Source organism: Psammomys obesus, unplaced genomic scaffold, assembly GCF_907164565.1.
Source record: "Psammomys obesus unplaced genomic scaffold, mPsaObe1.curated_primary_1811, whole genome shotgun sequence".
NCBI classification, from domain to species: Eukaryota; Metazoa; Chordata; class Mammalia; order Rodentia; family Muridae; genus Psammomys; species Psammomys obesus.
The window spans coordinates 5268071-5284580 of NW_026596095.1; the positions used below are offsets into that span (position 1 = coordinate 5268071).

Below are 16510 nucleotides of genomic sequence, written 5' to 3' on the forward strand. Positions count from 1 at the left end.
GCTGTGAGTCACTTGCTGTGGGTGCTAGAAACTGAGCTCAGTTCCTATAGAAGAGAAACGAATGTTGTCATCCATGCAACATCTTTCTAGACTTCTGAAATTAAATTTCCAAACAAGGAAACTTGTATCTGGACAAATTTCCTTTATGCAATACTCTTTCTTCTCATGAGTTTAGCCAACACACACACACATACACACACCCACACACCCACACACACACACACAATGTGTATGTATGTATATATATATTACATATGTAATATGTATATATTACATATATATGTATATATTACATATATATTATATATATAATATATATATTACATATGTAAACTTTTCCTTAGCTTTTTTCCAAGTTATTATCAATTCCTATCCTGTCTGAAAGAAAAACCCGATATTCCAGTTTTGATGAAGAAATCTAATCTTTATTTCTATGATGTTAGCACAATATACTCACACGATAGCTTTGATCTGTACTTAACAAAATACATTTATAGCACTTTACAAACTTTATCAGTTTGGAAAACATTGCATAACACAATACTTCATATATATTATATATTCATAATTTTATTTACTTTAAAAAGATAATTAACTCTCTTTATTCAATACTTTATCAATAAAGCACAGCCTAACAAAAGAAGAAGTGCTCTCATTAGCAAATAAAATAAATAGAACACTAAGAAGATATACCACCTGTTAGTCTGATTTATTTTAAATTAAGGTACCAGTGGAATGTAAACAAATTTTTGTAATTATTTATTTTTTACAAAAGATGTGTTATCAAATATACATGCAGAGGTCTGAATTCTAGCGTCTATCATTATATTTCCTTAACAATGTGGTACAATTTGTTAAGTCATTAAAAACTGTAGCCTTTGGCACTTTGAGTAGAAAAAGAATATATCAATAGTATGTAAAGAACAAAAACTCAATGACTAGAGAAGTACTTTAAAATCTTTTTGTTAAGAAATAGGAAAGATTAGGAAATAACATACTGCACCTCAAATACTGCAGCTTGGTTTTTCTTCAGAGTACTAAAACCAGTCCACCCTTCCCTCTAGGAACTGGCCAGGCCAGCGGGGACATTGTGACAGTGGTGGCATAAGACGTGGGGAAGGCAACATTTAACTCCCACCTCCTTCTCTGAGAAGGAAATTGCCAGAAGGGTTACGGTTGAGTCTGTATTTTATTGCCAGAGTTTTCAATTCTGCTGGTTTCAGCTAAATTCCTAGTGCCTTGGGAGGTTGAGTGTTCTAAAAAGCTCTGCCCTTTGAATGTAGACGCTGATAATGGATGATATGACTCCTTGCTGGACAGCTGTTGTTCCCATTGAAAACTGCACTGAGTTCAGATCAACCAGCTCTGCTGTTCGCTTTTCTTCCCTCTTGGCAATCATCAAGTATACATTATAATTCTTAAGATACAGCATAAGAAAAGTTTAATACCAAATTTCAAGAACTAAATATCTCTCCACTTTTTATATGTCTAACTTGGAAAAAAAACACTTCAAAATATTTTGTTGTTATCTTCTTGCTATCAATAGTATGGTTTCCTTTGATTTAGGCTCAGAGTTTTAGATTCCAGACAGGCAGCCAAAACTGCCGATTGCCTGTGTCTAGACTGATATTTTGGAGATAAACTTTCTTAATTTAGACACTTCTATTTATCAATTAGCCTTTTTCTAGATTCCTACGGTTGCCAGGGGAGAGTCAGGCTCACCCCTCTGTGGCTCCAATTGATAATCAAAACAATGCAGAAACAAAATGCCCTGGAACAAAATGGAGTGTTGGGATTACTTACTGATGTAAGTAAGGTGTTAACTATGCCATCGTGTTGGAGACATCTTGAACTTGACCAATGTATCTGGCAACGGAACCCACAGTTTCAACCATTGGCTCAGGTTTATGACTTCACAGCAGTGTATTTTGCACAAGGAATGTAAATAGTCACTTTTGCTTTCTTAAAATAGAAGAACATATGTTTAACCTCAAAAAAAAGTAATAAAGTAAGGAGAAGCCATAAAATCGAAAATATAATCACAGTAATTTTAAAATATTCTCTAAAACAATGTGTTTAAGTATGCAAATACACTCACTAAAAATGCCAGAAATCAGCATTACCAATACTTAAATAAAAAGCAGAAGAATGATGCAGAGACCTAGTTATCCTCTTTCACTGAAAACATTCTAAGGACTTTCAGATGTCGAAAAAAAAAAAAACAAACATTTTCCAAAGAAATGAAATGCACAGAACCCTTTCCAGTTTCTCTTCTTCTTTTTTTTTTCTTGTTGACTGTGAGAGAGCTGCTACAGGGAAGCCACGACGGTCTATTCTAACACAAAGGTAGCCGGCATCTTCTGAATAAAGTAGCATTTCTCCGACGAGGGCCTGCACACCACTATTTCACAGCCAGTAGAGTTTGAGAGTTTACAAGGTATATGCACTTATGATAATCAGCACCGCCCAGTCTGCGCTTCTGGTGCAGAGTCTGCGAAAATGAATAATATATAATACCGCATGGCCTCTGTTGTTGGGGGAACCTGTGTGTGTTGGATTCCCCACAGCTAATTACAATGAAAAAAAAAATTCCAAAGTTGGCACATTCAGAAAGTCAAATACTATACATCGAAGGGATCTGCTTTGTCTCGATACACTGCCTGCTGCGAAGCCTCAGTGACAGGTCTTAAGAACTGTTTGGATGATGATATTAGCTTGGATCTTGCTTTGTGCTTTTCCTTTCCCTTGGTGTAAAATCGCCACAGTTTATGTGGTAGTTCGGTGAGAGTTCCAGGCTGATGGTGAACAACTTAGTTGGGCAAAAAGGCGTTCCAAATCCTCCAGAAAAAAAAAAAAAAAAAAGGAAAGAGAAAGAAAAAAGGAAGAAGCCCCAAACCCAAAAAACAAAAGAGCCCAGGTAGGATAAACGTGTGGTCTTGGGGTGTGTGTGTGTGTGTGTGTGTGTGTGTGTGTGTGTCACCGAAATGATGGCAAGACGGGCCATCGCTCAATCCTTATAAGCCCGAGTGGGAGAGGTTCCTTTGTAGAAGATGTTTCTTGTGTTTTCAGGGCTGTTGCTTCTTTCGGGGATCAGGATAATGTTGCCCTTCCTGCGCAGGGTGGAGTCGCGGGAGGAGGACACAGACAGCGTCTCTGAGCCTATCTCGCTGCCCTCCACCGGCGTCACTCGGATGGTGGTGATGCCGTGGTGGTGGTGTTCGTTGCTGTCGATGTTGCTTCTCTTGCGATCTCCGGAACCAAAGCTGTCTTTGAGGGACTCGCAGCTCTCCGAGTCCCGGTTGAGGTCGTTGAGCTCGTAGGTTTGGCGCAGGCTGCTCTTCTCCGGAGCTTTCCACTTCCACGAGCCGCTGCCTTCGCCCTCGGTGGACGGGATCTGGATGATGGGCCTGTTGTTCTCGGGGTGGGCCTCCACCCGCACGATGCCGCCCGGCTCGTGGTCTGTCAGGGTTTTGTAGCGGATGGAGCCTGTGCAGGTCACCGTGCTACCCTCAGCGTTCTTGGGGCTGCTCTGCAGCACGCCCTGCTGCTTGGACATGGCGATGACTTGCATGATGCGCGGCTGGTTGTTGCTCCGGTTACAGGCCACTGTCTTCTCGGCAGCTTTCAGCCACTTGGCCCGGGCAGAGCTGCTCTTGGGCGAGGTGCTTATGTTTTCCTGGGTCTCCTCGGGGATGTGCACCAGTTGGGAGGAGCCGGGGCGGGACTGGATGGACACACGCGGCCCACCAGGCATGCTGTTGTTGCATCCGGGGACCGTGCCAGGCTGGATCTTGAGGTACTGATTGCCAGGGACGTGATGGTCTCCATTCACCCCAACTCTTGAGGGCTCTGAGCTGGACCTCATTTCTATGGACCTGGGTGGTGATTGCCCTTCGGGCTCAGTGTCCATAACTTGCAGGGACATCTTGCGACTCTCGTTCTTGCTCTTCCACTGGGTAAGAAGCTGCTTGGACCGGGCAGAATCCATGGAGGCGTGGATGCTAGCGTTTCTTCTCACTGGGTCTTCCACGGAGGGGGTGTTGGCTCTGGGCAGCGTGTTGCTGAAGGTCACCATGCTCTCCTTCCCCATAGGGCTCCTGGGAGTGATGATTTCTACATCAGCGTTGGCCCTCTTGAGATTTGTTAAGGAGCTCGCATCCCTGTGGTTTCGGTTGAGGATGCCCTCTGTGTGAGCAATTCCATCGCTGCTGCTACCATTTTTAGCTGATAAAACCCTGCTGGGGTCTTGATTGAGGTCTGTCAGTGACCTGAGGGCATCTCTATGCTGCAGCATACTGTCTTCACTAGGCAGAAAATTCCCCACGGCATACAGGCCCTGGTGTTCAAGGACAAAAATACAGGTATCACATACTAGAAGGCGCTATTAATCATGGTTCTCTTAGAACACATAACTGAGGCAGACACTGCATAAGCCACCACGGACCAATAAAAACGATGAAAAGTACAATTACCCGGGCGGGGCAGAGTCTTGTAACTATCTAGCTCATTGAACTAACTGCTCAGAACTAACTGGGATGGACCAGAAGACGTTGGCACACTGTCTGTGTTTTGAAAAGCAAAGATAGAAAATGAGAGAAGTAAAGACATGTTTCTGCTTTCCAATTCATTTTTTTTTCTGAACTCAGTAGCTTCTTTTTGAGTGACAGCCTGAGAAGCTTGAATGCTTTATGTTCCCTTCCATTTTCAATCTTACTTTCTGATGGCAAACAGGGAGCTGCAGGGAAATATAGAACAATGGATCATTCATAAAAATGCTGTGGGGTTCGGAAGTGAGGGCAGGAGACATATACGGTATTGGAAATCACACTGCCTTTAGCCTTGCCTGTCTCCTTTAAACTTGACCTTCAAGTGGGAAGGTTGGATTAAATGACTGCTTTATACCAAATGTAAGCCATTATTTTTTAATTTAGTCTTTATATTTAGTCCATCATTTTTCATTTGTTTTAGATTTGGAAAAGGTTAAGTTTCTGTTTCAAAATTGTTACCCTAATTACAGGAGATCTAACGTCTGCTGGATTTTCAGAGATAAGATGGCAAAGCAGTGTTTGCCTGTGAGATAATTTCAATTGAAGGTGGCCGGGTCTACTTTTTAAGTCTAAGTAATGCAGTTTCATGGTTTTAGTATTTCATAGCATGTTTGCACACTGAGGAGCAGCATTTGCTTAGGAATCATAATGTTTCAAATAGAACACACGCTCCCCCACCTTCTGCCTGTGTGTAGACAGGATTTCGCTAGGTCGACCCACTTGGCCTGGAATATGTTATGTAGGCGAGGCCCCAAACCTGCAGCTGTTACCTGTCTCTGCCTCTCAAGGGCTAGGATTTTAGGCACATATCATATTTAGACTGAGTTTTTTGAGGTTTTGTTAGGTAGATCAGGCTGGCCTTAAATTTGCATTTCTCCTGCTTCACTCTCTTAAGGTTACAGGAGTGAACTCTGCCTGGCTATCCTATCAGTCTGTTCTTTGAAATACTGTCTACCCATGCTCTTGCCACCCAGACTTCCTAATGTTCTATTAATTACAAATGTTCTATTACCTTTGTAAGTTTAGGGAAATCAGCCACTAAACGTAAAGTTCTGACCCTACTGTGTAATATTCAGTTCTCATGATGGTAATATCGTTATTTGATTCTTATTTTGAAAGAAATACGGAACAAGCTGTTATTATTTTTAATCAGTTAGCCAGTTAACTTTTGTGGTACTGGGAATCTAACCAAGAGCTTGTGTGCTCTACGACTGAGCTACACTTCTACTTTAATATCTTCATTCTATAGGTAAAGAATCACATTTCTGAGTGGCTAGGGAGTGTTGAACTTCATCCCCACAGCCTTTGGGTTGGTTGTCAAGCTCACGTGAATGTCCAGGTACCAATGATTTCACACAGGTGGGATGGAAACGCATGAACGAAGGAGTGAGAAGCTCTTTTCCCTTTCTTTTGCCAGTCAGCAGTAATACCCTGGCATGTGTGCTGTTATTACCGGCTGACTGTAATGTGCTCACTTTCCTCTCTGCTGAAGAAAGCGCGTAAGAGGAAAATTTAAAGTTTCATCACTGGCTCTGCTTTTTTTTTTTTTTATAAAAGAGGAAATCATTGCACACTTCAGCAGAAATATTTCTTTTTCATGATTTTTTTTTTATCTTTTATTTTTAATTCCATTCTTAGAAGCACTGAGATCACGTGACTGAGGACTCTGGCTATGGGCAACTGACTTTTATTTCTGCCCCTCTTAGTTTCCTTTTTGTTGTCTGTTCCTGTCTGTCACCTGCATATTCGTTATTCTTGGCTCTTTTTCATGCTGTGACCTGGCCATTTTGCATCCCTTGACTAACTACAATGATATGTTTATAAGTAATGTCCCTGGCTTCCGAAGGACTCATGGCCCTCTGTCCTTCAGACATAACTATTTAAGTGCCTTTGGAGTCATCATGAACCCCTCAATGTCATTCTCTTCAGCCATATATTAGCTTGATTATTTACCTGCTCTACTAACGTGGCCATCAAATATCTAGTTCTACAAACTGCAAACTTGGCTGTTAATTCTTCCCTTCTGTCCAGGTTGCTCTTCCTTGTGTTTATCTTTTGGAATGATAATCTCTTCCCCTTGAATGTGCTTTCTACTCTCTTATCCTTAAGAAAATATTCTTCTTAAAAATCATATCGTTTCTAGAAATGCTACTTGCTGTTCCTTTAGCAGTTTCCCATATGCAAGGAACCACATCCATCATTAAGCATGTTGTAACCATTGGTTCTGATGGCCTATTCTTACACGGTGAGATCCTGAGGGGTGCATCTTGTTTTCCTTTGTTTTATGGAGGATGGCAATAGACAGATAATGAATAAGTAAGATAGATGAAAGTGTGAATGCATGACTGAGTTCAATAGGCACTACCAATTTACTTATAATGCAGATACTTTTCTTGAAGATATTTAGCATGTTTGAGAGATAATGATTAAAAAAATCAGGAAAGTGCTACATTTGTGTTGTTGGGAAAATTATAGCATCCCTCCTTTTACTTTTCTCCACTTTCCTTATGCGTAAAATTTCAATGTGCATGGTATATCTCTCTGTGTGTTTCTTAAAAAATGAAATACGATAATTCTCAAATCAATTCTGGCTTATAAGAAGAAGTCACTAAATCACATTATTGGAAGTAGAGTATAATTTGGCTTAGAATGAAGATGCACCCTAAGATTTTTTCTCATGAATATAAAATACATCATGAATAGCTTATTGTACAAATTATTCTATGCATACCTTTCCATCTTAAACTGTACTTCACCAAATAATAATAATGTTATTTACCAAATACAGTGCGATTCCTCCTCCTATTAAAAAGCCACAATAGACATCGACTGGATGGTTCTTATACTGAGTTATCCTTGTTAGCCCACAGATGATTCCGCAGATGATAAATGTGAAGACCAAGAGAGGTTTCAGGAGCTTAGAGGAATCGGTTAATGTGGAATTGAAGTACATCTTTAAAAGGAGAGAAGTGGGTTAAGTGTGCTAGCAAGGCCATCGTGTCAGAGAAGTCCAAGCAAACAAAAAGTTCAACTCAAAAGTCGGACTGACACACTCTGCTAAACTTTCTCCCATTCCCCTGGTCAGGGCAAAGTTCTCAGCTTGCCAAGGACGGTGATGTATTGATGACACTCAAAATAATCACCTGAGCTCTCATTTAATTGCAGGAAAGTTTGAAAAACACTGAGGCAATATAGGTTTGGCCAGTGAGTCCTAATCTCCCTCTTATTTACCACAAAGTTTTGGTTCACTTGTTTCATAAAAGAATACATAGGCTGTGGTGTCAACCAAACACAAGGGCCCTAACACTTACCAAATTGACAGTGACCTAGAACTCACCATTGTTACGTAAATACTGAAAGCTACGTTCTTGCCTGTGCTTTTGTACCATTAATAAAAGCCCTTTGGTTTTGGTTTCTTTTATATTTGTGTATTTCATAAATATCTTCCCTCCAAGTATTGCATTAAAATGGCCCAAGGTTAAACAAGTATTCTGACTCTCTGTGAAAAAAATTCTTTGATTATACCTTTTTTTTTTAAAGTAGCATATGATAATTGCTTTAGATGCTGTTGTATTAAAGGGAGGCAGAACTAAATTACGATCTAATTAGTCTCCTGAAGAAAACACTCTTTCCTCAGCTTTTCTACAGGTCACAATTTAACAACGAGGAAACCATACTTACTGACACATACACAGCAGCAAAGGCAGCGAGGGTCGCGTGTTGGGACGGGAATGACTTTCTGCCGAAGGAAGACAGCCAGGTTATGCATTTTAGCTTGAATGTGCTACCAGCAACCTCAACAGCTCAGCATAAGATTTTATACTCAAAGGCACAAAGCAAGAAGCAATAACCTTAATTTATGTTTAGTTTACTGAGAAAAGCAGAGTGATTTACTATCCTCAGGAGCACTGCTGGTCATCATTAGCATTAAAGAATATGGTGATGTACTTTTAGTAAAAGTTAAAATGAAACAAAATATAAAATAAGTATCAGGTTGGCAAAGGAACATGTGAGATGAACTCTGAAATGGTTTGGGAAGCATAAGTACTCTTTGTTTACAACTGTATCAGCTCATTGTGAAAATTCATAAAATTTGGGTTTTGCTATTTTAAACCTTTTTTTTTAATGCTCCAAGATAGTTTCATTTCATTAAATGATGAAATTATTTTCCCATACCAGTAGATCTTAATGTATTTTTAGGCTGTAAAATATATAAGAAAAGTCCAGTTTTAACGAACTGTTTCTCCGCTTAGCTCACTAAGATATGACTTACCTCTAAAACAACAGAGAATTTTCTCACACACAGAAAAGGACACACATACACACACACACACACACACACACACACACACACACAAAGGGATTAGAAATTTCTTTCAATAGGAGAAGAGTAATATATTATTGTTTTTATAATTATTTGATACTTGCTAATCAACACAAACAAGAATATATAGAAGAATTGAGAAAGAAAACAGGCCACAGTTCTTCACCATAGATTCAAGATTACTGAATGGTTCATAGGAATTTGCTTTCTTGAGAAGTCACTAAATAACAAATCCAGTTTTCATAATAATTATTCAGTGTTTTGCATCTTTTCACTTACTTTATTTTTAATATCTCAGGAACGGTCTCTTGTCTAATAAGTTTATTTTATTTTGTTAATTGAAAAAAAAAATGTACTAGTAGTTTCTTGGGTTTTCATGTTCTTAACTTTCTGAAATGTAAAGTCAGGAGCTGTTTAACATTTCTGTGTTCATTCAAAGAAAAGAGATGTTACTCCTTTGTAAACTTGAGAAGAGCAAAATTTATGTAATTTTTAAAATAAAAGATAAAGAAGCGATATAACACAGATGTTGGGTATTTGACATGAGTCTAATATGCATATTGACTGTCGGCAGTAATGGATCATTAATACCGTAAACCAACTGTGGTAGAACACAAAATATGAGTTCAGTGAAGGGTGGGCTTGTAACCAGAATGTGAAATAAAATTCCGAGACTTTAAGAGAAGGATTTGGAGCAAGTCATTAGCAGATCTCTGTGTTTCAGTCACTGAAGAGATTGTTGCCTTGAGAATATAAGTAAATAAAAACTGTTGTGACTGAAAATGGCATGTGTAGATGGTGCAATGACAGCATTATACGAATAATAGCATGGAATAGTTTTAAAGCTCTGTTTTTTTCAACCTGCCACTGTTGATAACTGTAAGGTCAGATCCTGAACAAATATCTTCCACGATGTAGGAATTTTCTTTGCAGGATACATTCAGAGAGGTATAGTTTGGCTTGCACACAGTCAGAAAGTACGGTGCCTGATATCCTGTGGACAGCTGTATGATATCTGTAATGAGAGCCGTGGAGCACAGTCCAAACACGTGGACACCTAGAAGGGAAATGGAAAACACTGTTACTGAGTTGATGGCCAAAGCTGAGCTTCTGTTAGTGTTAATCATCTTTACTGCACACGCATACATTGACTGTATAATATGCTGTCATTTTCTCTAAGATAATTTTGGCAGATAATATAGACATTTTCCAAACTTCTAAGCTGATATTTAAGGGCAACATAGTAACATTTTGAATCGCTCAAGTAGTAACTGTACTATAGTAACTCTTGTTAACTGGGAGTACATCTTTTACATGTAAATATTTGTTTTTAATCAAGTGTGCCTGTATGTAGGTCTGTGCACCTGTGAGTACAGGTGCCTACAAAGCACAGAAGAATGTGCCAGATGTTGAGAGATCGAGTGACAAGCAGTTGTGAGTGGCCTGATGTGGGTGCTAAAAACAACACGGATCCTCAGCAAAAGTAGTGGGTGCTTTTATTTGATGATACATGTTTCCAGTGTCTAAAGTCAATTCTTAACATGATGTACCAGAGATCACTTGTCATCTACCTAGGGAAAGCTGAGGAATGATTAGAAAGGAACAGGCTGTGAAAAAATGCAATAGAATTAAAAAAAAAACTTTTAAATTCATTTTGTTTTGTGATCAATCAAATTTATTCAGGCTACATCTGTATGGTCATAGGTTTGGAACTGTTCAATGGAACCTGAAAAATTTACAACTAAGACAGTGACTACTCCTGCCCCAGATCCATCAGTAGCTAAATAGTTCAGTAATGTGAAAAAGAACTTTTAGGAGGAGGAAGATTTGACCAGGATGGGAAGGAGATAACTAGCAGTGTTTTCAAAGCAGATACAAAGACTCATGACCAAACCTTCGGCAGAGTACAGGGAATTATATGAAAGAAGGGGAGTTAGTATGATGGGGAAAGGATAGGAGCTCCACAAGAACCAAATATATCTGGGCACAGGGACTTTTCTGAGACTGACATTCAACCAAGGACCATGTATGGATATAACCTAGAACCTCTGCTCGGATATAGCCTGTGGTAGCTCAGTAACCAATTGGTTTCCCATAGTAAGGGGAACAAGGACTATTTCTAACAGGAACTCAATGACTGGCTCTTTGACCTCCCCACCCCCCAAGGGAGGAGCAGTCCTGTTAGGCCACAGAGGAGAGCTTTGCAGCCAGTCCTGAAGATACCTGATAAAACAGGATCAGATGAATGGGGAGGAGGTCCCCCCTATCAGTGGACTTGGAAAGGGGCACGGTGGAGATGAGGGAGGGAGGGTGGGATTGGGAGGAAATGAGGGAGCGGGATACAGCTGGGATACAGAGTTAATAAAATGTAACTGATTAAAAAAAAAAGCAAAGCAGGAGGTGAGAGAAGTCAGTATGCATTAAATCTATGTATAAGACTGTCAAAGAACAAATTCAAATTTAAAGTTATCTAAATTTGTAATAAAATGTACACAACAAATTAAAAAAAACTAATGTCAAAGTTCTGAGCATTTCTGTGTTGTTGGGATTCTTTTCCTCATTATGGTCTATAATTCTAGGCATAGGTACTAACCCCTCAGAATCCATATTCTCGTTCTCTATGAAGCACAGCCCTGCTAACAATGCCAATTAAGCAAAGAAGGAGGAAAGCAGGCTTTGTCCTAATAACCAGCAGTAGTTCTAGCCTGGGTAGCTGTGGGAGCTGCCTTATTTGGTCATGATGTTATATATCCTGCCAAAATTCCAATTTTATCTCCTGGGACCAAACTCTAGGCCTGTTTGAATCTCTTGATTGGCTCATCTTGTGAGTAATTTCTTCTAAGATATATCTGATCTAGAACTTGCCTACCTCTCCTGGGCTGTCTGGCCCCCTGCATTTTTATTCTGGCTCAATTGCTTGGATTCTGATACATGAGTTACTCACAGCAGTCATTCTGAGAGGCACCCCTTAACCACCCCTAGACCGAGAGCTGGTTGAACACACTGCCACAGCCCTAGTTCCTTTTTGGATGACACCAGGGATGTATGACACAGAAAGCTGATCTCTGTGTTCCAGTTCCTAGAAGCATGAATAAGGCCTGTTCTTTTTTTTTTTTTAATTTTTGCGTAGGTGTGTGAGTATGCACAATAGTGAGAGAATGCTCATGGAGATTGGGAAAGGTGTCAGACTTCCCAGAACTGGAGTTACAGGCTGTTGTAAGCTACCAAATATGGGTGCTCAGAACCTAACTCCAGTTCTCTGGAAGAGCAGCAAGCTCTCATAACTACTTAGCCATCTCTCCAGCTGTCCTGGGATTCAATTTTAAGAGTGTGTAAATAGATCACTGTCTGTTGAACACAAAGAACTGGCAGTGTGATATGAGACTTGCATGGCCTGGGTAAAGACTGAATAATAAAGGAATCAATTTATTTTTATCTTTAAAAAATGGGATTATCCAGGCTCAGGGAAGACGAGGTTGCTGACAGCATTTCATAATACACACCTCTTTGTCCATAGAATTATATTCTATATAATTATATTCTATATTCTATAGAATATAATTCATAGAATTATATTATGGAAATATATCTCTGTGTTCGGCTCTGGCTCTTTGAGTTCTATTACTTTGTTTCAAATGTTTCTAAGAAGACTGCTTTTTTTTTTTTAACCATATCAATATGATGATAAGAAGATAACTTCAAAGAGCAGAATTTGGGGAATGATTTAGAGTCAGCATTTTTTTTTTTTTTTTTTTTTTGGTCCTGGGAGAAAAGACTTAATTTAATTATTTATGAAATATTACATGAAGCTGCCAATTTCTTTTTGCTGACATGCTATCACATATAAGGTGAAATAATATAAGGTAAAATAATATAATATATCAATATAATAAAATAACAAGGTAATAACAATATAATGTAAAAATAACCTTATATTGCCTTATGGGAATGAATATAAAACATTTAGGTTGGTTTCTGGTATTGTAGATGACTGCTTAAATCCGAAGGAAAAAAGGTAAAAGACTACATTAATATGGTCCCATGCTAATTTTGATTTAGGAATTAGTATGATTCAGACACTGCCTAGTAAGGCCTGTAATTTTCTTATAGACTTAATAAAAAATTTAAGGTAAAGGAGAGGGATGAATAGGTGACTCTAACCAACAAAAAGTAACCATGATACACTGGTCTATGGTAACATTTCTATGCCCTGTGACTTCTGGATAAAAACCACCAAGAAACAGACTCTCTTATGTGAATAAATTAATTTCTGAAGCATTAATGATGGCCTTCTGACACTTATACTTCTTTAAAAAAATATACGGCATGGTGCCAAACACCTGTAATTCTAGCACCTGGGAGACAGAAGCAGGAGGCTGAGGAGTTCAAGGCCAGTCTCAGTAACACAGTAATTGGAGGCCATTCAGGGCTACATGGACATTGTCTCTGCTCCTTCCTCCTGCCTCTACTGTTTCCTTCTGCTCTGGGAAAATAAAAATAAAAACTTAAAACTTACACTTTGTGAAACTATCTTAAAGTAAATTTATGCTTGAGCCAAATTTTGGCAAAATGCCCTGAAATGTGTGACATGCTAGCACACAAGACCGGGGCCATGACTCTAAATAATGACAGAGAGTATATTCTGTTTTTCTTTTAAAGTTTCACGTATAATGTAAAACTCACCACATACTGAACGTATACATCTAAATTACAGCTTTAAGGGCTTAATATCTGTAATTAGACATAGCATTTCTGTGAGGAAAAATATTTCCTTTCTTTTCGGCTCCTCACACCCACCAACAAATCTGACGGCTCTTCTGAGGAAGGAGTTGAAGTTGCAACCCCCCGCGTTGATGTTGGGCTCCAATCCAGCTCCGTTTCTTCTTTTGGAGAGGCAGCAGTATAGAATCCCTTCTCCCACCATGATCTGCAAAGGCCACATGGTGTCAGCGAGAGTATCACTATACCCAAACACTAACACTTGTAAATTATGCGCCACCCCCTCACACATCACCTATTCCACAGAGAGAAGATGTGTTTTTATCAACACTTCAGATGCGTAAGCAATTTCTTCTGGGAATTTAACAAGCGTTAAAACCACCACCACCACCACCACCACCACCACCACCACCACCACCAAAAAAACCAATGAGGCACCATAAAGAGGCCTGGCTGGATCTTGTCTACTCCTGCACATTGGTCAAAGGTGTGAAAAAAATCTCAGAATTTCAATCTGATTACAGCAATGTGCCTTTAGCCTTTTGCACATCACACAAAGGGATTCAGTTCAGTCAACTATAGAGACCGATTCTGCTTTAACTCTGAGACTCTTGACATCAATCCCAAAATACCTTAGAGAAATTAAGTAAGTATAGAGTTAGGATAAGGAACATTTGACAAACAAGGAACATTTGACAAACAGATTTGGTCAGTTAAATGATTTTTAATTTAGCAGGAGGAAAGGTCAGGGTATAGAAGTACATTGAGGATAGTCATTCTGCACACATTTCTCTAGGGTTTGTCCTGTATTGGCTAAGATGTTAGCTACCACTCACTTGTAGGTGCTAAGAACTGGAAATGTAGGCACTGAATCAAATATTTAATGTTAATAGTACTATATTAAAATTTTTAACCTAAATATAATTAGCCTTGAAAAAGGCACATGGTGAGTGGCTAGCCTATTGGAGAATGCAGATGACAGGAAAAGTCTAGATACTTGGGTAGTCTTTCCCAGGGTTAAGCTTTCAGAGTACACGTTTACAGGAGATAAAGAACCGTACTGCAGTATCAGGAGCATTTTAAGATATAAACAGTGGAGTTTGCTGTGGGACTTTAAGCAATATAACATCAGTGAAGGAGTTTGTTGTTATTTAGGTACCTTTCCATTCGGGGAGTTTTTTTCTTTTTTAATTCTCTTACTATACCCTAACACGAATTGCATTACCTTCTATGTCATTCCCTTAGTACCTTGTCATCCTCCTTAGAGTAGCTTTATTGAATTATGTGCTACTCATTCATTGGACTGTCTCTCCTTAATCTAGGACCCTCCAAGGGAAGAGCCACTTCTTAGTTATCCTTATTTTAAGCATCATGCCTGAAAATATGAGATTTTTTAATATTTCTGTCTTTTTCTTTTTTTAAACTTTTATTAGTTACACTTTATTCACTTTGTATCCCCCCATAAGCCCCTCCCTTCTTCCCTCCTAATCCCACCTTCCCTCCCCCTTCTTCACGCATGCCCCTCCCCAAGTTCACTGATAAGGGAGGTCCCCCTCTCCTTCCTTCTGATCTTAGTCTATCAGATCTCATCAGGAATGGCTGCATTGTCATCTTCTGTGGCCTGGTAAGGCTGCTCCCCCCTCAGGGGGAGGTGATCAAAGAGCAGGCCAATCAGATTATGTCGGAGGCAGTCCCTGTTCCCATTACTATGGAATCCACTTGGACACTGAACTGCCATGGGCTACATCTGTGCAGGGATTCTAGGTTTTCTTCATGCCTGGTACTTGGTTGGAGTATGAGTCTTTGGAAAGACCGCTGTGTTCAAAATTTCCAGAAAATTTGAACACAGGGATTTGTGTTTTTATTGTGCTAACTACTCTGGAATTCTGAGTTGTTACTTATAATACAAACAAGATTTGATTTGTGACTTTTATTTATCAAAAATATGTCAAATATTTGTCCCTAATATATTTCTAAATTAAATTGTGAAAGTTAGTGATCTTACATATGTAGAGTTGAGGAAATTAGGGTTTCAGGAGAGTAATAGTCCCTCAGATAGAGTAGGTCATGTCACTGTAATGATTATGAATGTACTTAGGATTGGGCAATGGCTAGGGTTAGATGTTTCTGGGTAAGCTTCTCAGTTCTCATTAAAATCTTATTATTTGTTTTACAAAATGCTTAAAATTATAGCTCCCTTAGTTATATTTAGTTGTTTAGGTAATGTGGTACACATATCATTGTAATTACTGTTTATTTTCATATAAAATTTTGATATACTGTTCTTCAAGGAATTTTGAAAATAAGCCAAACATAAGTATCACCTGGTGCAATAACTCACTTTAAAGTCAATAGGGAACAGAAACGATAGAGCAAAATTTATCTCGTATCATTCAATACTGAATTAACTAAGTATTCTTTCTGACTAATACTCTCCAATGTTATTACTTCAAAGGAGACATGGGGATATGCTAGGTTCTCTGTTCTATAGTTAACCCTCTACTTACACCAGTCTGCTCCAAAATCTAGCCAAGTGAAGCTATATCTTGTCTTCCTACGTGCCAGGAAGATCCCAGTTTTGTGATATGTTTATGCAGTTACAAAGATGAAAAGAAAACCAGTGTTTTTGATGGTCAGAGATTAGAGTCTGTTAATTTTCACTTTTATGAATGGGAAGGAGGTAGAAGTTCAGGTTGTAGTAACAGTATAGACAGGATTATGATCCTTTAATGTCTCTGCTTGCCACAGAATGGATGCCGAGAAAAACACTTGTTTAGAGTGAAGGCCTTAAAAACAGAAAGAAAAATGACATCAGAACAAAGCTAGAAGAATTAAGTATATTTGGAGAGGGAGGAGTATAGGATTCTTTCATTCATCAGCAATGCCAATGCTCCTGTCAACACTGAGTTGTTCCCTTGGG

At 39.0% G+C, this 16510-nt stretch overlaps 1 protein-coding gene across 1 annotated transcript in view; it reads right to left on the minus strand.

Annotated features, from left to right (window-relative positions):
* Nucleotides 1-603: 603 nt before the first annotated feature.
* Nucleotides 604-16510, minus strand: part of Plppr4 (phospholipid phosphatase related 4) — a 37527-nt gene continuing 21620 nt past the window's right edge. Inside the window, exons 3-7 of the mRNA XM_055628326.1 lie at nucleotides 13669-13798; nucleotides 9733-9928; nucleotides 8229-8286; nucleotides 7327-7500; nucleotides 604-4336 (exon numbers count right to left, since the gene is read on the minus strand). Coding sequence (XP_055484301.1) covers nucleotides 3008-4336; nucleotides 7327-7500; nucleotides 8229-8286; nucleotides 9733-9928; nucleotides 13669-13798 — 1887 coding nt within the window. The 3' untranslated portion in view covers nucleotides 604-3007. The remainder of the gene's footprint in view (nucleotides 4337-7326; nucleotides 7501-8228; nucleotides 8287-9732; nucleotides 9929-13668; nucleotides 13799-16510) is intronic.